Source organism: Pangasianodon hypophthalmus, chromosome 4 (genome assembly GCF_027358585.1).
Source record: "Pangasianodon hypophthalmus isolate fPanHyp1 chromosome 4, fPanHyp1.pri, whole genome shotgun sequence".
Lineage (NCBI taxonomy): Eukaryota > Metazoa > Chordata > Actinopteri > Siluriformes > Pangasiidae > Pangasianodon > Pangasianodon hypophthalmus.
This window is the reverse complement of record NC_069713.1, coordinates 17,049,652-17,070,237: the sequence shown is the minus strand read 5'-3', so window position 1 is coordinate 17,070,237 and position 20,586 is coordinate 17,049,652. Positions and strand designations below refer to the sequence as shown.

Genomic DNA, 20,586 nt, shown 5'->3' with positions numbered 1-20,586 from the left:
TGAGAGCAAGGCCTTCAGTATGTGTTGGAAGGACACATCCATGGCATTAATTCAACAAAAGGATAAAGGCAAAAATACTACTCTCAGTTTGAGGTCTTGAACTTAATGTTCCTGCATAGCTAACATGGTCAACACTTGACCGAGGTAATGGTGGACAGCAGTGGTTGAAGGAAACCTTCCAGGGCTTGGGATTGGTTGACTGCTTACTGTGGTGTTTATGTCCTGTATGCAGATGTACCTTGATCCTCCTGTGCAGCATCATTGTAGTTGACCTGTTTGCGGACTCTCTTGCCCTTGCCCAGGTTGCGGGCCAGATCCTCCTGCTGCTGCTCGTAATGGTGCCGGAGAAGCTTCTCCCAGTAATCTGGGTCTACGTTCTCCTCCTGCTTAATGATCTCTCTCTCAATCTCCTCAATCTGCCAAAACACATGCACATATACACACACATATACATACATACACAATAGGGTAAAAAAAAAAAGAAAGAAAGAAGCGAGCTGGGGCAGTAACCAGAAGCACATATTAACTGGTATTATTTATCATAACTTTCCATTTTTATTTGCTACGTCAGTCCTTTTGAGTGTTTTTTCATTCCTTTCTTTCCTTTACTTCTCTTACCTTGTCGTCTTCTCGGACTGTGTACTGGGCTACTTTGAAGGAGCTAAGGTACTCATTCATGTTCTGCATGTCTGTGTCATCAGTGGCATCCTGACTCCGGTCCAGCAGACGTTCAATGGCGGCATTATCATAGTGAATCACGCTGCTGTCCTCATCCTTATTGTCTCCCGCTGGACATGCACACAAGGACACAATTTTGGGAATGATGTGGAGTCATTTCAAGGATGTAGTGTGCATCTCAAAAAATTTCCTTCCATCTCATTCACAAGTTTATCCAATCATCCTTCTATTTAGCCATATATTCCTTTTTTACACTCTCACCTTCAGTTTCATCCTTGAATAGCTCCTCGGTGCCGAACTTCAGGATGTCATCCAGTTCCTGTTTGGACATGGAGCCAGCTTTGGAACCCAGCCCTGGCCGCACCACCAGGTGGGTCAGCATCATCTTACGCTTGGCTACCTGGGTAATCCGTTCCTCAACAGATGCACGAGTCACAAACCGATAGATCATCACCTTATTTGCCTGACCAATCCTATGGGCCCGACTAAAGGCCTAAGAGAGAGAGAGAGACATGTAGAGAGAGGGACAGGTGGAAAGAAGTAAATAGATGACTTGCTTCTTCACTCTGACATGGTATGATTAGCTGTCAGAGCTGACATACATGTTCAAATAGAAATACAACACATAACCCAAAATATACATATACATATATATATATATATATATATATATATATATATATATATATATATATATAAAATAACTGGGTGTGCGCGTGTTTTTTGCGCGCGCGCGTGTGTGCGCATGTGTTTTGTCGTCTGGTCTCTGAGTAGTGAGGAGTCTGATGGCTTGGAGGAAGAAACTATTATGCAGTCTGGCCGTGAAGGCCCGAACGCTTTGGTACCTTTTGCCAGAGGCTAGGAGGGTGAAGAGTTTGTGTGAGGGGTGCGTGTGGTCATCCACAATGCTGGTGGCTTTGTGGAATAAATGTCTGTGATGGAGGGAAGAGAGACCCCGATGATCTTCTCAGCTGTCATTATCCGCTGCAGGGTCTTGCGATCCGAGATAGTGCAATTTCCAAAACCAGGCAGTGATACAGCTTCTCAGGATGCTCTCGATAGTCCCTCTGTACAATGTGGTGAGGATGTGGGGTGGGAAATGGGTTTTTCTCAATCTTCGCAAAAAGACGCTACTGGGCTTTCTTGGTCAATGTTGAGGGCACAGGTGAGGTTCTCTGCCAGGTGTTTGGTGCTCTTGATGATCTCCACAGAGGGGCCATCGATGTTCAGCAGAGAGTGGTTGCTCCGTGCTCTCCTGAAGTCAACAACCATCTCTTTTGTTTTGTCCACGTTCAGAGACAGGTTGCTGGCTCCAAGCAGGAAAAATGGGCAAGTGTAAGGATCTGAGCAAATTTGACCAAATTGTGATGTCTTGACGAGGGTCAGAGCATTTCCAAAACGACAGGTCTTATGGTGTGTTCCCGGGATAAAGTGGTTAGTACCTACCAAAAGTGGTCCAAGAAAGGACAACCGGTGAACCGGTGACAGGGTCACAGATGCCCAAGGCTCATTGATGTGTGTGGGGAGTGAAGGCTAGCCCATCTGGTCCACTCCCACAGCTACTCTAGCACAAATTGCTGACAATATTAATGCTGGCTATGATAGAATGGTGTCAGACACACAGTGCATCGCAGCTTGCTGCGTATGGGGCTGTGTAGCCACAGACCGGTCAGAGTGCCCAGGCTGACCTCTGTCCACCGCTGAAGGCACCTACAATGGGCACATGAGTATCAGAACTGGACCATGGCACAGTGAAAGAAGGTGGCCTGGTCTGATTAATCATGTCTTCTTTTACATCACATGGATGGCCGGGTGCATGTGCGTCGCTTACCTGGGGAAAAGATGGCAGCAGGATATATTATGGGAAGAAGACAAGCCGCCAGAGTCATTGTGATGCCCTCGGCAATGTTCTGCTGGAAAACCTTGGGTCCTGGGATTCATATAGATGTTACTTTGACATGTACCACCTACCTAAACATTTCTGCAGACCAAGGACACTCCTTCATGGCAACAGTTTCCATAATGGCAGTGGCCTCTTTCAGCAGGATAATGTGCCCTGCCATTGGTTTGAGGAAACTGGATCCCAAACTGGTTTGAGGAACATGACAAAGGTGTTGATTTGGCCTCCAATTTCCTCAGATCTCAATCCGATCGAGCATCACTGAGATTATATATATATATATATATATATATATATATATATATATATATATATATATGTGTGTGTGTGTGTGTGTGTGTGTATACGTCTTTTTAAATGCCAAAGCACCATAACTTAATCTGTCTCTTCTTGCCTGTGTGTGTGTGTGTGTGTGTGTGTGTGCTTATACCTGAATATCGTTATGAGGGTTCCAGTCAGAGTCAAAGATAATGACAGTGTCTGCAGTGGCCAGATTGATTCCCAGTCCCCCTGCCCTTGTAGACAGAAGGAAACAGAACTGAAGTGCACCTGGAGCTGAAATTAAGAGAAAATTCACAGATATTAACTTTATGTTGTATTATACCTGGACCAGACAGGCGGTAGGAGTGGGTTATGGTTAGGGGGTAGAAACAATAAATTCTTAAAGAAAGGTTCTGCATCGATGAAAGAAATGTCATGAGTTTCACTTAGACTTAAAAATGTTAATTGTACCAAACATTTGTAATGAAAAATAAACACTACAGATTATTTTACAGGCTTCCAAATAGCTTTAAAATGGCATACAAAATTCAATTTGATGATGAACGAAAGTTATAGACTATTAAAAGCAGTTTTAAAGAAGGCTTTTAAAAGCAGCAAGTGATAAAACTTGAGAAACATCACAATGTAGGCTACAGAAGTCAAAACCGAGATGTATCAACATACATAAAGAACTTTTATATACTTTTATATAATCCCTAGTTAGGGTTTATGCAGGTTTCATGATATGGACCTAACCTCTATTCTTTGTTTAGACTGAGATTATGGTTTAAACTATTGTCACATTAAAACATGGTTCTCAGTACAGAAAACCAGTCATGAACAGATGATGCAATAGAGAAATTCTCACCATTAAATCTGTCTATGGCCTCCTGTCGTAGTGCTCCAGTGATCCCTCCATCAATGCGCTCATATTTATAACCCTCATAGTCCAGGAAATCCTCCAGCAAATCCAGCATCTTAGTCATCTAATATAAACATGACCATCAGAAATTGAGAGAGTACATAAACAGTACTGCATGATGATCCTGCTCTATGCGCAATACTGCGTGTGGTAAATTATTATGTACAAGACATATATTATAAAAATCAACCATGTTTATCTGTGTTTACCTGAGAGAACACAAGCACACGATGGCCCTGCTCTTTCAGTTTTCTCAGCATTTTCTGCAGCAGCATCAGTTTCCCAGAAGCCTTTGTGAGGCTGACCCCCTCATATGATCCACTTGGCGTCTTTGGAGCTTCCTATTTAGGCGCACACACAGCATCAGCAATGTGCCTTTTCCATATTACTAAAGAAAGAAACTGTAATTATTGTTAAAAGTTTTCAGTCATATAAAGCAGTTAAAAAGGGAAGCCTAAAAGGAAGAAGCTCAAACTACACAGACATTTGGCATCCTTTTGGAGAAGAAAGTCTCATACAAACTGACCAATTGTGCAGTATCAATTTAAGACACAAGGTGGCAGCACTTTGACTGCTGTTGTCACTATTGTTACCAAAACATTGAGGACAAAAGAATACATTTATATTTATTTATTTGCCAGGCTCTTTTATCCAACTGAGATATGATAGAATCCAAGCAATTAAGACTTAAGGTTGTCTCAAGGGACTAAAATTGGATGTCTGGCAGTCTTGGGATTAAATTTTATTTTACTTGCTCTGAGCTTCAACCACTGAAGTGCCACTGCCCCATAGGAAACCACAGGAAGTTGTGAACAACGGCTGATGGAGGCAGTGCTGAAATTTAACTCGGGATCTTCTGTTTACAAAGCAGTAGTGATACCATGAGTGTATATCTCACCTTGTGGAGGCAACAGGAACGTGTTAGAAATTAGTGTGTGCATGTGTGTATGTGAGACTCATTAGGTTAACCATGATAAATAAGTAGTGGTAATTGCATGACTCACCATGGATGCGACAGGAAAGAGGTAGGGGTGGTTGCAGCATTTTTTCAGGTCCATCATGATGTTGAGCAGAGAAACCTGGTTCCCTCCTCCCTTCGAGTTCAGTGCCTCGAAGTTCCTTGTCAGGATGAACTTGTAGTATTTTCTTTACAGAAACATACAGACAAACATGCAAAGGTTATTACTAAATCAGCTAACTCATTTTTGCTCACTTAACCTTTGCACCCTAACTTTACTCCTGTTTTCCTTTGGTTCTCCTACCATACAGTTGCAACCTGAAATCATATAGGTGACCCAACCCTGAAATAGTCAAGGTGAAACTTCAAATATAAGCATGAGTTACAGTACAAAATGCTTGTCTCTTATGCAAGAATGAAATATTGCTGAGACTGCACCAATAGCTTTCTTTCCTTCTTGGTGAAACTGGCCAAAATCAAGCAGGTCTAAAATTCAAAATTTTAAGGCAGCAATCAAAAACAACATCATGCCAACCTATCAGTCTCTTGGAATTTTATTTGTACCAATCTGTCAGTTACACTTTTTACATCAATATTTTCAGCTACCTAAAGAGGAGATCTTCTTGCTTATTGTTTGTAGACAGGTTGTCTGAGGATATTCTCTGTATATCACCAGTAGCAGGAAATTGATAACATTTTGAAATGTGCTTAGTTATTGGTCACGTTCTGATGCCAGAAAATGCACTGCAAGACTCCAGTTAAGAAGTGGAATGGGGCAGTGGGACTTGTTATGCAATCAACCAAAGAGTAGTGGGGAAGGAGATTAGTCAGCAACTAGAAAACTAGTTCAACAATGTTTTATAAACAAAAGACAGTTGAGTGCAGCTTTATCGGCATGTATTGTAGACGGTATACATTACACACAATGCTTCAAGTCTTCCACTCACAATTAGAGAAACCACTTACGTTTCCTCTAACAAAAATAATTCTCGGAAGATCTTAAAATACCTGGAAACAGAGTTCTTCAAAAAGGTGTGGTCAAGAATTCCTTTACACTGGTCTCCAACTTTGTTAGCCATTTAGGAAGAGGCTCGGTGGGAATTTTACCAAATATTGACTACACTGAAATCAATCCTTTTCCTCCATTGATAAGTGACATTACTTTTCAAACTGCTGCTCATGTTGTATCACAAGTCAGCTGAAGACACTGGGAGAAAAGCACTCTCTGTTGTCTTCCACATACATGAGCTTACAGACATCCATGATTGGTTTTGCTGCTCCAATTGACAGAGGAGAAAGTATGTCATCCCTCCCGCTCAAAGAACCTAGCCAATTTTGTTCCCTTGGGTGGCTGTGGCATTGTCAGGGTTTTAACTCCTGAGCTCCACACGAGAGGGTGAACACTTTTCTGTTGTGCCACTTAGGAGCCCGTGACATTCCTTCTAAACATTAGGCCTACATTTAGCTCATTTTAATGAAAGGTGCCAATAATGCTGCACAGTATATTCTAGTACCAAAAAGCAGTGTTTGAGTCTGCACATGACTATAATAGATAATGCCATCCTATATCTTGCCTAACTCTATAAACCCACTTCCCATTTGTGTTCTCACTGTTCTCTCACTTCTGCATAGGGCTGAGCTCCACACGCACAATGAGCTCCGTTTTTGCCGGCATGTTCTTAAACACGTCCGCCTTGAGCCGTCTCAGCATGTGCGGCCCCAGCAGATCATGCAGCTTCTTGATCTGGTCCTCTTTGGAGATGTCCGCAAACTCCTCCAGAAAGCCCTCCAGATTACTTCAGACACAGAGACAGAGAGACAGACTGAGCTCTGTGAATGTGTTTGTGTGTGTGTGTGTGTGTGTGAGAAACGCATATGTGTTCTTGCTCACTTGAAGCGGTTGGGCGTGAGGAAATTAAGCAGGTGAAAAAGCTCTTCCAGATTGTTCTGAAGGGGCGTGCCTGTTAGCAGCAGTTTATGATCAATCTTATAGTCATTCAGTCGCCTGAAAAACTGACAACACACACACACTTCAACATTAACAGCAGGAATTTTATGCACTCTAGTCACTTCCACTGAATTTTTATACTACTAAAGAATAAATACTCATAAATACAGACTGTAATGTACACAATCACGCATATGCGCACAAAGGCAGGTACCTTGGACTGATTATTTTTGAGACGGTGAGCTTCGTCCACCACTAGACAGGCCCAGTCGATGGATTTCAGGGCAGTCTGGTCAATAGTCACCAGCTCATAGGATGTCAGCAACACATGGAATTTAATGGGAGCTTCTCTCTGGGATATAGAAAGAGAAAGAGACGTACTAAAATGTCATCTACAGTCCTAAATGTCATCTTTATTATTAGCAGTCTTTGTCTCCTTTCCGGAAACCTTTTTTGTCTTACCACACTTTTGTGGTCTATCCTCTACCAATCTGACCTCCTTATCTGTTGAAAATCTCATTACATAACCACACCTATGTGCATATGTGCATAAACATTATTTGTTGTGGAATTATGAACAGATTTTGAGCTGCATGTAAACCTAGCTACTGCTGTTTGATGTTATTTGCAGTAGATCAGGATTTTGTAAATATGTGCCAAACATGTGCATGTGCCTAAACCTCTCAATAACAAGCAACATATTTTACGTCAAGTTTAACAGGAAATTAGCAAGATGAACTTAAAGCAGACACTGGTATAAATGGTGGCAGTACATAAAACAGGTCTGGGGTTCATATTCATTTTTCCTGTTGCCTTCTCACCCTCAGTTTGAAGGCTTTCTTCCCTCCTTTCACGGCAGTGTCGTCAAAGGAGAACTCGTTCTCACGGATGATAGCTCTACTGTCTTTGTCCCCTGTGTATGTGACCACGTAAAAGTCTGGAGCCCACATCTCAAACTCCCGCTCCCAGTTGATGATGGTGGAGAGTGGGGCGCTCACCAGGAACGGCCCCTTGGTGTGACCCTGAGCAGTGATAAGAGGGAGCACAGACACAAAAACTCTAAAGGAGACTGGAGACTGAATTACACAATGCAAAAAATCATATCTTAGCAAGATTCTATTGGCAGATAATTTAGGTTCTTTCCACAAATAAATGCTTGAAATAAGCAAAATTATCTGCCAATAGAATAAGGTTCCCTGGTAGACTAGTGGCTAGCAGGCAGCGTGCTCATTGCCTTGGTCTGGGTTCAGTTCCCTGTCAGAGAACTGACCCCAGCCACTGGAGGGCTGCACAAGCCAGTGCACTGTCAGTGCCGATCCCAAGCCCGGAAATGGGGAGGCTTGCATCAGGAAGGGCATCCGGCATAAAACTTGTGCCAGAATCAAAATATGCGGATGAGTGATCCGCTGTAGCGACCCCAAACAGGAGCAGCCAAAAGAGGAAAAAACTGCCAACAGAATAAGACAATTTCAAGATTGAAATGAGTAAAAATATCAAGAAATCGGGGTAATACTCATATTTGTCTAATTTATCTAATAAAGAGAGATAGTTTAATTTGCCTATATGCAAGAAATTTTTACTTGCTAACATTTTGTGCAGTGCATGCAGGTTTGAGTTTGAGTCTTTCTGTGGGTTCTGTCTAAAATGAACACAGAAAACATTCCCGAAGACCCTGATAACTTGATGTGCACATTTTAAATACAGATATGCAGAAAAGATAATATTGGTTACAACTTCATAAAATAACATTTAGCTCATTTAGCAATTTTAAATGGTTATTGAGACAGTTATTATATAATTATGAACAATTACCTGAACCAGATTGCCGATAGAAATTTAGAAATGCTATTGGCCTATAAACTATTGTCTGCTAAGTGTAGAAAAAAACAGTCCTAATGCATAATGGCCACTACTGAACCACTGCACAGCTGTATCTGGTGTTAATACGCATATCGTTTGTTATGGCCACTGATATAAAGCATACAAAGAGATGCCGAAGTGATATATTTCCAGATCGATGTTGAAAAAGTGATAAGCTTCTTAATGCCTCAGAGAGCATTACCTGCCCCTCACTACACCAGCTAAAAAGATGGCATGGAAGACGCACCTCTTTAAAGAGTGAGTAGAGAAAGACAATGGTCTGGATAGTCTTTCCCAGGCCCATCTCGTCAGCCAGGATGGTATCGGTGCCCTGTGCCCAGGAGAAGCGCAGCCAATTGAGACCTTCCAGCTGGTAGAGGTGCAGAGTTCCCCCTGTTACTGTCACAAAGTCCGGCTGCTCCTCGTACTTTATCGTGGGCTGGGTGAGTCATGAGGGGACAGGGTTTTTTTAATGAACAAAAGTGTTTTGTGATAATTCATCATTAAATATTGAGCACAGCTGAAAAAAAGGGAAAGCAGCACAGTTCTGCCAATGGCTCATACTCACATCATTAACAGGCGTGCCAGGAGCTTCATCATTCTCCTCTTTTCTCCTCATCTTCCTTGGCTTGTCTGGGTCCTCCTTCATCACCTCCTCTCTATGAGACCCAAAAGAAACTTAGTGTTAAGGGTTTCACTGGCTAATAAAACACATACTGACAAAATCTTATAAGCTGTCGTAGCTAATTGGCAGAATTCTTTACTGTGTATATTGGTATTCCAACATACACAGTATATACACTCTCCCGGCTGGCTCAACACTCTGTGAATTTCCCTCTGGGATGAATAAAGTGATCTATCTATCTATCTATCTATCCATCCATCCATCCATCCATCCATCCACCCATGATCCAAGTTAATCCTAGTAAAAGGTATAAGCTGTCTCTATATGGGACTTATCAGTGGTACCTGTGTCTCCAGTAAGCTGCCTTATAGATGCCAAACTCTGGGATGTCCAAGTCATCTCTTTCCCATGTACACTGATCGTAAGTTAAGTCTCTCCACTTCACCAGGTAGTGGTAGTTCCCCTTCTTATCCACACTGCAAAGACACACATGAACACGAAAACACAAAACATTACTAATACATCACCATATGAATACAACAGCCACGATACTAAGCTGCATAAAACAAAACATACCTGTGGTTAATTATTCTGTGTACCATCATCCATTCTGGCTTAATGCCATAGCGGTAGTACTTCTCCTCTAAGATAGCATATTGAGGGTCTTTGGCCCGTCGTTTCTCACTTTTCCCAGAATCCTCCTCTCCTCCAGAGCCATAGTCCAGACTAGGTGGCTCATCCATATCAGTCTTCCGCTGGTAGTTACGGAACATCACAGAGTGAAAGATCTCCAGCTGAGGACAGAAGGATAAGAAAAGGGGAAAGATGTAGACTTTGTTCTTCAGTGCCAAACTATATATATTTTTATATGTAACATCTATCTGTCTATCTGTCCATCTGTCTATCTCTCTATCCATCTAATATATAGTCAAGTCAAGTGAAGTCAAACTTTATTTATAGAGCACATTTAATATATATTTAATATAATATATTTGATAAGGTGACACTTGTTTTGCATCTCAGTCTCTCTATTTCTCATTTACACACATATATACACACACCTGAAGTTCAGTGATCCATGTACAATGCCAGTAGGACTGTCCTGCCAACTTCACGAAGAACTCTCTCTCTGGCCGGCCTTTCATGGGAGGTGGGGGTGGAGCATCAGGCGGTGCATCTGGGGGCGGAGGAACAGGCACAGGAGGAGGAGGTTCACCCCATCGCCAGTGTAGGATCTTCTGTACTCGCCCTTTGATTGGTGGACACTGTGAAATGGACAGCAAAGTTGAGCAATAACAGCACATACAATCTTGTTCACCATTTCAAAATGCATTACTGTTGTCATACAAAAAATCATCTTGTTCTGAAACAGTTCAGTTATATCTGTTCAGCCCAATTCAATATGTTCTAGTTCAGTTCTGCAGAACTCACTGTACATCTGGGGCACAGCCACTCTCCATTGGGTATTTCAGGCAGTGGGGGGTTGAGGCAGTGTATGTGATAAGAGGAAGGGCAGGAGTCACAGCATAGCAGCTCCCCTCCATCTTTACACACTCGACAGAACTCCATGTGATCATCCTCTTCTTCCTCTCCTCCTGGTCCTGGCTCCACCACTCCGCCATCATCACACTCTTCTTCAAACTCTTCAAAGTCTTCTTCTTTCGCCTCCCACTGAATCCCTTCTTTCTCCTAGCAAAAAGCACATCACTGATTTACAGCGTGATTTTCTCCATCAAATTAAAACACAAAACAATTAGAAAATTACAAAACTGAAAAATTTATCAGTGAAGAATGGATTTCAAGTGCATCTAACATTTTGTATATGTGGCTACAGTACTCACAAAGGTTTATGACTTTTCATTAAAAATGAACTATAAAAAAACAATGTACTTCATAACATTTTCAGTTCAACAGGTATTTAGTGACTCCTGTCAATCTAAACTGCACTAAAATAGTGGCCTGAAAGTGTATTGTTGCTTCTCTAATGGGTTTTACTTGCAGGACCCTAGCAAAGTAGTTTTATGTGTCAAAAAATGGCCAATTGTGAAACTTTTTGATTCCACTTAAAATTTAAGACCAAATTTGCATTTTTGATATCCCAAATATAAAGAACATTCTCCAAATAACTCACAAGCAATGTGATGTTACATTATTCCATATTAGCTGAGCAGGTGGTACTTTAACTTAGCCTCAGTGTAACACTGACCCCAGCCTTGTGTAAGTGACCCCTATATTATATAGTGTCTGTTGATGAAATGATTTCAGAACAGATTCAATCACAAAAAAAAAAAAGATGATACCAGATTAATTTCTATCTACATTCCTCACTCTAACAACTATGCAGATTTTCTATTAATTTCAGTTAATAACTTATTCATAATAGGCTGTATAATAACTAAATAGTAATGTCTAACACCATGTGAATTCATTCATTTAAATAGAACAACAGCCTAAAACAAAGAAAGATAGCAGTCAGCAGTCACCCTAGTTAAGTGTTATGATCTGATTCACTTTTCTTGACATTTTATACTATATGGCCAAAGGTCTGTGGACATCAACCATGCCATTCCAGATTTAGTTCCTCTTTGCTGTTGTAATAACCTCCATTCTTCTGTGAAGGCTTTCCACTAGATTTTAGAGCGTGGCTGTGGGAATTTCTGCCCATTTAGCCACAAGAGCTTTAGTGAGGTCAGGCACTGATGTTCGGTGAGGAGGCCTGGGGTGCAGTCGACATTCCAGTTCATACCAGATGTGCTCAGTGAGGTTGAGATCAGGGCTCTGTGCAGGACACTCGAGTTGTTCCACTCCAGCCTTGGCAAACCATGTCTCTATGGACCTCGCTTTGTGCACAGTAGCACTGTCATACTGGAACATGTTTGAGCTCCATGGTTCCAGTGAAGGAAAACTGTAATGCTACAGCAGACAAAGTCATTCTATACAATTGTGTGCTTCCAACTTTGTAGCAGCAGTTTGGGAAAGGCCACATATGGGTGGCATGGTCACGTGCCCACATCATTTTGGCCATATAGTGTATCTTCTTAAATTACGAATACAAATACACACAGTTATAAAATGTAGCAAAGACAGTCATCAGCTTCAAAGTCTGTGCATAGTTGATCTACCTCACAACTGGTCACATGGCTGGTCTCTCGAAGTGTCACAACTTTCTGCCAGTGGCATAGTTTGATAAAAAAAGGATTTTCCAAGCTCTCCTCAAAACATGTAACACTGCAAAGCGACTACATAATACTTATAACTCAGGTTTTAACAAAAAAAAGAACCTGTTGCTCTTTTAAGCTTTTAAGCAAGCTTTAGAAGAGCTTAAGTATTATGAAGGTGACTCACGCAGTGTGGGCAGCTCCACTTGCCCTCAGGAGCTTTCTCCAGCTCGGGCTCCAGACACACTAGGTGATACGCTCTGGGGCATGTGTCACACAGTATGATCTCCCCTCCCTGCTGACACACCTCACAGTAGTCCTGATGATCTGTCTCATAGCCATCACCATCTTCATCTCCCAGCACTGACAGAGACAGAGAGAGATAAGAGAGGGCACACAGCAACAAGCCGACAGCATGAATTTGCTGACATCTGGACTTCATGACACTTCATATAATTATTTCTGTGGGTTTTCAGAGCCCCTAATCATCTTTGAAAAAAACAAACAGAGGAAGTGCCATAGGCCAGAGAAGCACAGTTAACAAAAGGAACAGAAAATGTCACCCACCTTTTTTCTTTTTCTTTGCTGGCCGACCTCGCTTGTTCTTTTTCACCCGGCCGGAGCTGTCTGAGCGCACTGATGAGCTGTGAACACTCGAGTTCTCCTGCTCAGAGTCATCATCGTCCACATCCTCACTCTACATAAAACACACACACCACTAGAACATCACTATAAAGAACAACATACCACTCACACAAACTTTCATGATATCAGTCATTATCATGATATTTAATTTGTCACATAGTCAACTCCAAAATTACCGGCGCCCTTCATAGGAGCAGAGATTAATACATAAAATAAAGAACACATGCGATGGGTGATATTTTATCCTTAAACTTATGGGGGTTATGTATGGTTTACTCTTAACACACTATTTTTCATACATAATTTTTTTTTAATAAGTGCAATTAATATTTGGTGTAGCCATCCACGGGGATAATAACAGTGGTCTCCATCCATGCAGAGCATTTTACTCTTTATATATTATATTCTTAGGCTTGTGTATGTGGACTGTTGTTTTCAGTCCGGCCCACAGGTTTTCAATAGAGTTTGTCTCACGATAGAGTGATCGAGTTGGCCATTTTGTGAGTTGCTCTCAGGCTTCTTTCTTGCACCCCTTTCAAACAGCATTTTGTTAAAAAGTTGGCATTTAATAGATTTTGACATTTGAAACCCCAAGAATCAAATACACTAAACCACGCAATTCTGAAACTGCAATCTTTGGCTTCCTCAACACCTCTCACCCTCACTGTGTAGGTGGCCAGTATGCTCAAATCTAAAATTTTCCGGAACTGACAATTTTTTGCATTTGTTTTACATCTACAATGTACGATTTTGGAATTCCCCCCAGAAGAAAATGCTATTACAAAGTACTTGTATAAGAACATTTCGTGACGTGGGTTGTGCTAGGTTTTTTTTCCACCGTATCAATTCATCTCACATTCAGAAAGAATTTAAAGCTGCATCCCAAACCGTATAATGTACACAAAGTGGTGTAACTAAACTGTAATGATACCAATGATATAGTGGCATTCTATTTTTAGTATGTAGGTATGCAGTCGGGATACAGCCCAGGTATTCGAGATTCACGAAGAATTTATGAGAATAAAATATCTACTGTGTACATCAATGTGACAGTCATAGTTACTACGTGCCAACCACAGCTCGTCTATAAGCTACTGTCAGCCAGTTAGCTGTTACTGTGACTGCCTGATCAAGCAGCAGTGTCTGTGCATCGCTTACCTGCCGCAGCGTAACTGTGCTCCGTTTGCAGAATCATAAACAGCACAAAATCTACAGAGCAAACTTAATATATAGTTGCCTAATGTTCAACTTTGTGAACCGGACCCTGGACTGGATGTCGGGACTTTCCCCGAGGCTCTGCTCATCTCCAGGGCTGACAGACGCAGCTAGCTTACTAACTCTAGCTAGCTAGCTAAAATACAGCGTAGATAACAAAATGATCACTTTTGGTCATTTCCAGTGGTTTTTAGTCTAGTCTGTGTTCTCTCTGTACTTTGTTATCCAATTTGTGTAACTGGTTCTTCAGGCTGTCAAAAGAGTTTGGCACGAGCCAGATAGTGCTGGCTTGCTGGCTAAAACTCACATCAGAGACTAAAAACACAGATCAGACAAGCAGAGGGCTTGAATCACGCACTCTTGCCCAATATAAGTGAGTCTTATATACAAATATATATACAAATATATAAGGAAACTCAATAATTATCTCGCATTTGCTAGTTCTGCAAGTTGTAACAAACTGTCTTACATTCACTAGCTTTCCACCAGATTAGAGAACAAATAAATGTTCAACAAAAAAACTAAAACACCATCAGAACTGATAAATATTGGATGCGTTCTCTTTTACTTTTGTTTCTTTACACTCTCACACTCTTTCTCTCTCTCCTGATCGGTGAATTCCGACCCAGCACCCCTGACACACCACTGACTGTGAATTAGGAATGACAGCTAGGAATGACATAATTTTCGGCCTCCATACATTTTAGATTTGGAGACTCCTCCATGTTCATCTTTAGTTTAGCAACAAACTAGCCAGCTAACAGCTATCGTCCTCAAAACTGCAATCTGTATAGTCAATGTTAAGGATTTACCAGTCTAATATGTCTGTGTGTTGATTGATCTAAAGTAAATACTTGTGTATGTACTGCATAACTTATTCACAGGTAAGAAGTGCTACTTTGTTTACTGCTGATGCTGCAATACTATTAAATACTATATTATTAACTAAGAATTATTTTTATTAGTGTAAAGGTAAGTAATATGAGGTAAAAGGTTTGAACAAAAAAGTATAGAGTGTAAATTGTTGCCTATATTCTCATGAAGGGTGCCAATAATTCTGGAGTTGGCTTGCTAATCACATTAAAAAATCTACACACACAAGCTTGCAAAGAAGCACACCAACAAATTTCATACTGCTTCACTCAACAACGCAAACCATGTAACCAGCATTCGCTCTCACCGAGCTGCTCTTCTTGCGCTTGTTCCCGAGAGCTCCCAGTTTTATTCGGAGGGGAGCCATCTTCTTAGGCTTGGGCTTCTTTTTGTCAGAGGTGCGTAGACTCTTGCTGCGTTTCTTATAACCAGGGCCTGTCACACACAAACACAGAACAGCACGCTACAAACACTGAAGGCGTTCATACAAATAATAATAATTGCTAGCTGCTTGCCAATAAAAGAGAAACTTTATATCTTTATTCCAAAATAGAACAAAAGACCAGAAAAAATTTAACCCTTATGTTGCATTCTAAAGGGCGCATTATACATTTCCAATAAATGTGGAATAATATTTAAAATATCTTTTCCAACCTAAAAATCTATGCACCTGGCATATTCCCTTTTATTCATTTTTATAAATGACGCTTAATTATAGAGAATTTATATAAATTATAAATTACAAATATATATTTTAGTCATTTGGCAGATGCACTCCATCTCACTTTTGCACCTGTACACACACGTACATTCGGTATTATTACAGTGGGAAGGGATCTGACTATTACCATAAACATAAAAACAAAAATTTCTTAAAACCATAAAAATTGATAAAAAAAATAATAGGTGGGGTAAAATATGGGTTATTTAAAAATAATCCTTACACTGGCATTGCTACACAATCAAAAGAGATCCCCTGTGCAAACAATATATAGTTAATAATGAACCAAATTCCAGCATCACTTATACACTATTATGACAACACTATGCACCTCCATCCTGTTCTAAGCCACTCACCTTTCCCTTCTTTGGTCTTGGCCTTGCGAAGTGGGGGTGGCTGAGGGGGCGGCTCGGGCGAGGCGGTTGCCGCGGAGACCTGCTCAGCAACGGCTGCCGCGGCGGCGGCTGCTGCAGCTGCAATAGCGGCTGCTGAACCTTTGAAGGGGTTATTGGAGCTGAACTCTCTCCACTTTGCTCCCAAGATGGTCATCATTTTAGACATGGGGATCTTAGGGTTCTTCTTAGCTATCATAGGCCTGCACAACAAATTAAAATCCCCAGTCATCCTTATTTCATTCTGATGCATGTGGTGCATTTAAGTGCCAAATTAACCAGATATAGTTGGCGCAGTACCTCATGAACTGGCTAAAGGCCTTGTAGTTGGTTAGTGTGCGATAATCCTCCTCTGTGAAAGTATGATCCACATCCTCCAGACCCCAGTCTTTTGCCAACTGAGCAGATGTCTTTAGCTCTACTGGCTGAAAGAAACATGTAACCAAACAATGATCATAAGATACCGGATCTTCCTAAGACACTATACTTCATCATGACCCATCAGTAGAAGAGAAGATGCTTTCATCCAAATTAAGAATGCTTCAAAGTATAGCATCTAGCATCTACGGCCCACTGAAGTGTAAGATGGAAAACGATATACTGTAGCTAGGAACTCTGAAGCACTTGTTTTTCATAAACACCACTAAAGATCAGATAGCTGTCTTACTTTTGTGGTCTCTTCGTGTGTACTGTCGTCGTCGTCTTTTTTCTTTTTCTTGGTCTTCTTTTCTTTCTTTTCTTTATGCTTCTTTTTCTTCTTCTTCTCTCCATAATCGCTGACCGCACTGTCTGAGTTCACTCCATAGTCCTGTTCTGAGTCTCTCTCTATATCGCTGTCCTACGACACAGAGATGCCAATTTAGATTTGACAAATGACAAAATAAAGTGGCAAAAACACAATATTCAAATGAAATTTATTAACGAACAGTGCTAGATGGAACAACGTACTATTTTTTTGCGCTTGCGTGCTTTGGTGGTCTTGCTGTCTTTGTCTTTCTTTTTAGTTTCCTTCTTCTTTTTTGGACCTCTCTTCTTCTTTCCCAGGCTTTCCCTGCCTGATGTCTCCCCTCCATCCTCACCATCGTCTGAGAAAGAGAACACAGAGGGACGTGTATGTTTGTGTGTTGGGGGTGGGGTGGGGGTTGTGGGGGCAAAGACTAGAGTGACGACTAAACAGGACTGACAATAATCCTTGACACAAGCTGAAAATGATCCCTTTAACCACATCCCAAAACAATTAGGCTTGACAATGGTTTGACCCTGGAGAGCATCGTGGGAGGTGATGAAGCAGACAGCATCACTGTCACTCACTTACTCAACCTCTGATCTGCACTAAGCTGTCCGGTTTAACAAGTTCATCTCTACTTGTTCAACCTGACATGAGCTCCAGTGCTATAACTTGATGGCAGTGTAAATCACGGAATGATATAATCCTGATGATAATAATATTGACTCAGTAAAGTTTCATACTGCTTTATATAGAACACTTTCATTTTGTTAAAAAAAAAAAATGGTAAAATGCATTTCTTCAGTCAAGGCAATTGTTAAAGACTGTGTATACACCTTTGGTATATATATTCTATTAAATAAATATATATTATATTTAACTTTGTCCAATACTAAACATCAAAATAAAATATGTTCATTTTTGTATCTATGACAAAAAGCATCATATATTTTGATATTCTTTTGATGCCAAAACTGATGAATAAGGCATACTGAATGTCTTGTTAAAGCATGTTTTTATTTATAACTGAGGGGTTAAGAGTTATTCTTGTGCTCCTGAATGTTGTACATTCTAATTATTTTTAGTTTGGTTAGCTCTGGAAAACTGGTAATGAAATTCCTCGTTTTTAGGACGAAATAAGGACAAAGGCGCACAACTGGTTGTGTCGGTAGTGGCGGGAAAGAAAATCGAGCTGAAAGCTGCGTCCGCCATTGTACTCAAATCAATTCGGTTTTCACATAACGCCTTTTGTCATTAGACGCAGCACGCGAGAGGCGCGATTGCTTTTCCCGCCCAGCTGGCCTCGCGCAGCCAGAGGCGGCAGCAGCGCGCACGCGGGACTCGGGGATGTGCAGGCCGCGCGCCGCTGCGCCTCAGAGCGGTGAAGTGCGGCGGCTCCCCCCCGCAGAGAGCTCGCGCTCTCGGGACTGAACACAGCCGGCGAGCCGCCGCTGCTGCTGCAGGTCTCCAGGGGCCGCAGGGGGACACGGGGGCGCGTACTTTAATTGATTCAGGCGCGCTGCTTTCACTGCCTGCGCGAGACACTTCCTGCACAGAAAGAAAGGGCCTACGGCGTTTCAAACTCCAAACGTCCCACATGCACGCGCTGCAAGCCGAGCCAACTATCAGACAGCAAACATGTTTAAGAAAATTCTTCAACACGTAAAAAGAAAAAAAAAAAAAAAAGAGAGAAAACCTCTGACTTTTCCCCCTATATGTTATGATAATGTAGAAACAAGATCCCATTGTAGGGCAACTTATCAAGGATGATATCAAATGTCAAAGTGTTATTAAGCTGCTCGTAGTCTGTTGATAATTAGATGTTACGTTTACTGTATCCATTACAGTGTTTGTCATTATTTAAGATATAAACATTTGCTTGTAGCTATGTAGTTTTGTAACACCAAGATGAGTCAGAAAGTAAAAGACGTGAGAAAACTGCAGTGTTGTAGATAAATACATGTAGATCGCAGTAATGTTAGGGGTGTGTGTGTTGTCTGAAGTGACAGTGGGTCGGGTCACGTTTATTTACATTCTGTCACAACAGCACTCTCTCAATCAGCCGCGAGTCTCTCTGCAAGCCTGCGCTCCACATTCGGCTTTTACAAAGCCTTGTTACACTTGTTTATGTGGATATTAGCCTTAGTAGCTTATCAACCAGAGCTACCAGCACTATGGTAAAGTACATCTGTAAAATATCAGTCTCTGATGACTTGGAAACAGCATAAACCCGAAGACTAGAGTTCTATGGGACAGAAAATGTGACTAGTGAACTTTGCTTAAACTCTAAACTTCATGCTCAAGGTGCACATTTACTGTGCTTACGGTGTGGAGCAAATACAGCCGCTGGCAAGTACCACAGGCTGCTGGTGCTGCAGATGTTGCGGTGTTATTCATGCTCGGGAGTTGTAAAAGTATTTTTTGGATATCTGTAAGCGTATGTGTGTGTGTTAGTGTGTGTGTGTGTGTGTTTTTCCCGGCGCGCTCCGGGCTCCGGTGTGTGTACGGTACCTGGCGCGGCGAGCGCTGCAGTTTCTCGAGGCGCCGCCGGCGAGTTTATGTCGCTTGCGTTCTCGTCCAGCTCCCCGTCGTCTTCTTCTTCTTCATCAAAATCTCCTCCCTCGGAATTAACCGCCATGCCCTCATCTTCCTCACAAGAACGGAGAGGAGAGGACATTATATCCCTGTCAGCGACCCCGTCCTCGAGATCAAAAAGTATATTCCTTCCGAATAATATTTATTTTAATATTCAAATCGGCACACACACACAAAGTGGGGGGCGTTTTGGAATATTTTACACTACAAGGCAGAGAAACAAAGATGGCCGCCCTTATATTTATTTTTTAACAACCCCCCCAATAAGAAAAATCCCCTTACATAAAAAATGGCTGACTATATTATTTCAGAACGCCCCCCCTCCTCCTCCTCCTCCTCTTCTCTCTCTCTCTCTCTCTCTCTCTCTCTCTTTTGCGCTCTCTTCGTCTCCCCTCCCTCCTCAAAAACATTCACATTGTTCCAGTGAAAAGGGGGTGTTATTGCTAATTCTAAGTTGGATTTTAACTCGTTCACTTGCTTTTTTTTTCTCTGGTGAAATCCACCATACAGTCAGACTTGCCTGCTAACCGTCTGGTGTGGTTTTTTTTTCTGAGAGTGAACACAGGCTCTTTACTCGGACGCTCTTTTTGCACTGCAGAGAGCCACACAAATCCATCCAACATGGCTACCTTGATATTCTTAAAGGCCCCCACCGATGTATAAAACTATTTTGGAGCAAAGGCTTTGCGTTATTGGGGCTGTCTGACTGGAGGGAGGCTAAGAAGGGGGGAGAGCAGCTCTGCAGCAGCCATGCCCAGATTTACATCAGATGTTGCTTAAAAATTAACCGTTTAATGTGTGGATTCAGTTCTTAGTTATTCGTCTGGAGTTTAAAAAAAGGACAAAATGGAGTTGCCCGTTAAAAACACACAATTTCTGTTAAGATATTGAATTTTCTTTTTGAGTTAATGCGATTTGTGAAGAAGACATACAGACCAACACTGGTCCAGTGTATCAGAGGAACCTGAAACTCTTCCATTTCATCCACAGGACTGAAGAAACTGTAAGCATCCAAACACAAAGTCCTGAAGAGCAGGCATCCTCTGACAGCAAAGCCTTCTCAAGAAAATGTGGGCTGTATTTCCTTGAATGACACCCTTGACTTTTG

General features: G+C 41.6%; 1 protein-coding gene across 3 annotated transcripts in view; it reads right to left on the bottom strand.

The window, feature by feature from the left end:
• chd3 (chromodomain helicase DNA binding protein 3) overlaps positions 1-19,560 on the bottom strand; it is a 46,379-nt gene extending 26,819 nt beyond the window's left edge. For all 3 annotated transcript variants that reach the window (XM_026937151.3, XM_026937150.3, XM_026937149.3), the window contains exons 1-25: positions 19,395-19,560; positions 17,105-17,241; positions 16,824-16,994; positions 16,457-16,581; positions 16,121-16,359; positions 15,351-15,478; positions 12,878-13,007; positions 12,498-12,673; positions 10,584-10,841; positions 10,214-10,417; positions 9,729-9,946; positions 9,497-9,628; positions 9,096-9,186; positions 8,775-8,966; positions 7,489-7,689; positions 6,882-7,019; positions 6,611-6,732; positions 6,342-6,515; positions 4,766-4,907; positions 3,971-4,102; positions 3,708-3,825; positions 3,009-3,133; positions 940-1,171; positions 619-788; positions 239-416 (exon numbers count right to left, since the gene is read on the bottom strand). In XM_026937151.3, coding sequence (XP_026792952.2) covers positions 239-416; positions 619-788; positions 940-1,171; positions 3,009-3,133; positions 3,708-3,825; positions 3,971-4,102; positions 4,766-4,907; positions 6,342-6,515; positions 6,611-6,732; positions 6,882-7,019; positions 7,489-7,689; positions 8,775-8,966; positions 9,096-9,186; positions 9,497-9,628; positions 9,729-9,946; positions 10,214-10,417; positions 10,584-10,841; positions 12,498-12,673; positions 12,878-13,007; positions 15,351-15,478; positions 16,121-16,359; positions 16,457-16,581; positions 16,824-16,994; positions 17,105-17,241; positions 19,395-19,560 — 4,099 coding nt within the window. The remainder of the gene's footprint in view (positions 1-238; positions 417-618; positions 789-939; positions 1,172-3,008; positions 3,134-3,707; positions 3,826-3,970; positions 4,103-4,765; positions 4,908-6,341; positions 6,516-6,610; positions 6,733-6,881; positions 7,020-7,488; positions 7,690-8,774; positions 8,967-9,095; positions 9,187-9,496; positions 9,629-9,728; positions 9,947-10,213; positions 10,418-10,583; positions 10,842-12,497; positions 12,674-12,877; positions 13,008-15,350; positions 15,479-16,120; positions 16,360-16,456; positions 16,582-16,823; positions 16,995-17,104; positions 17,242-19,394) is intronic.
• Between the last annotated feature and the right edge of the window lie 1,026 nt (positions 19,561-20,586).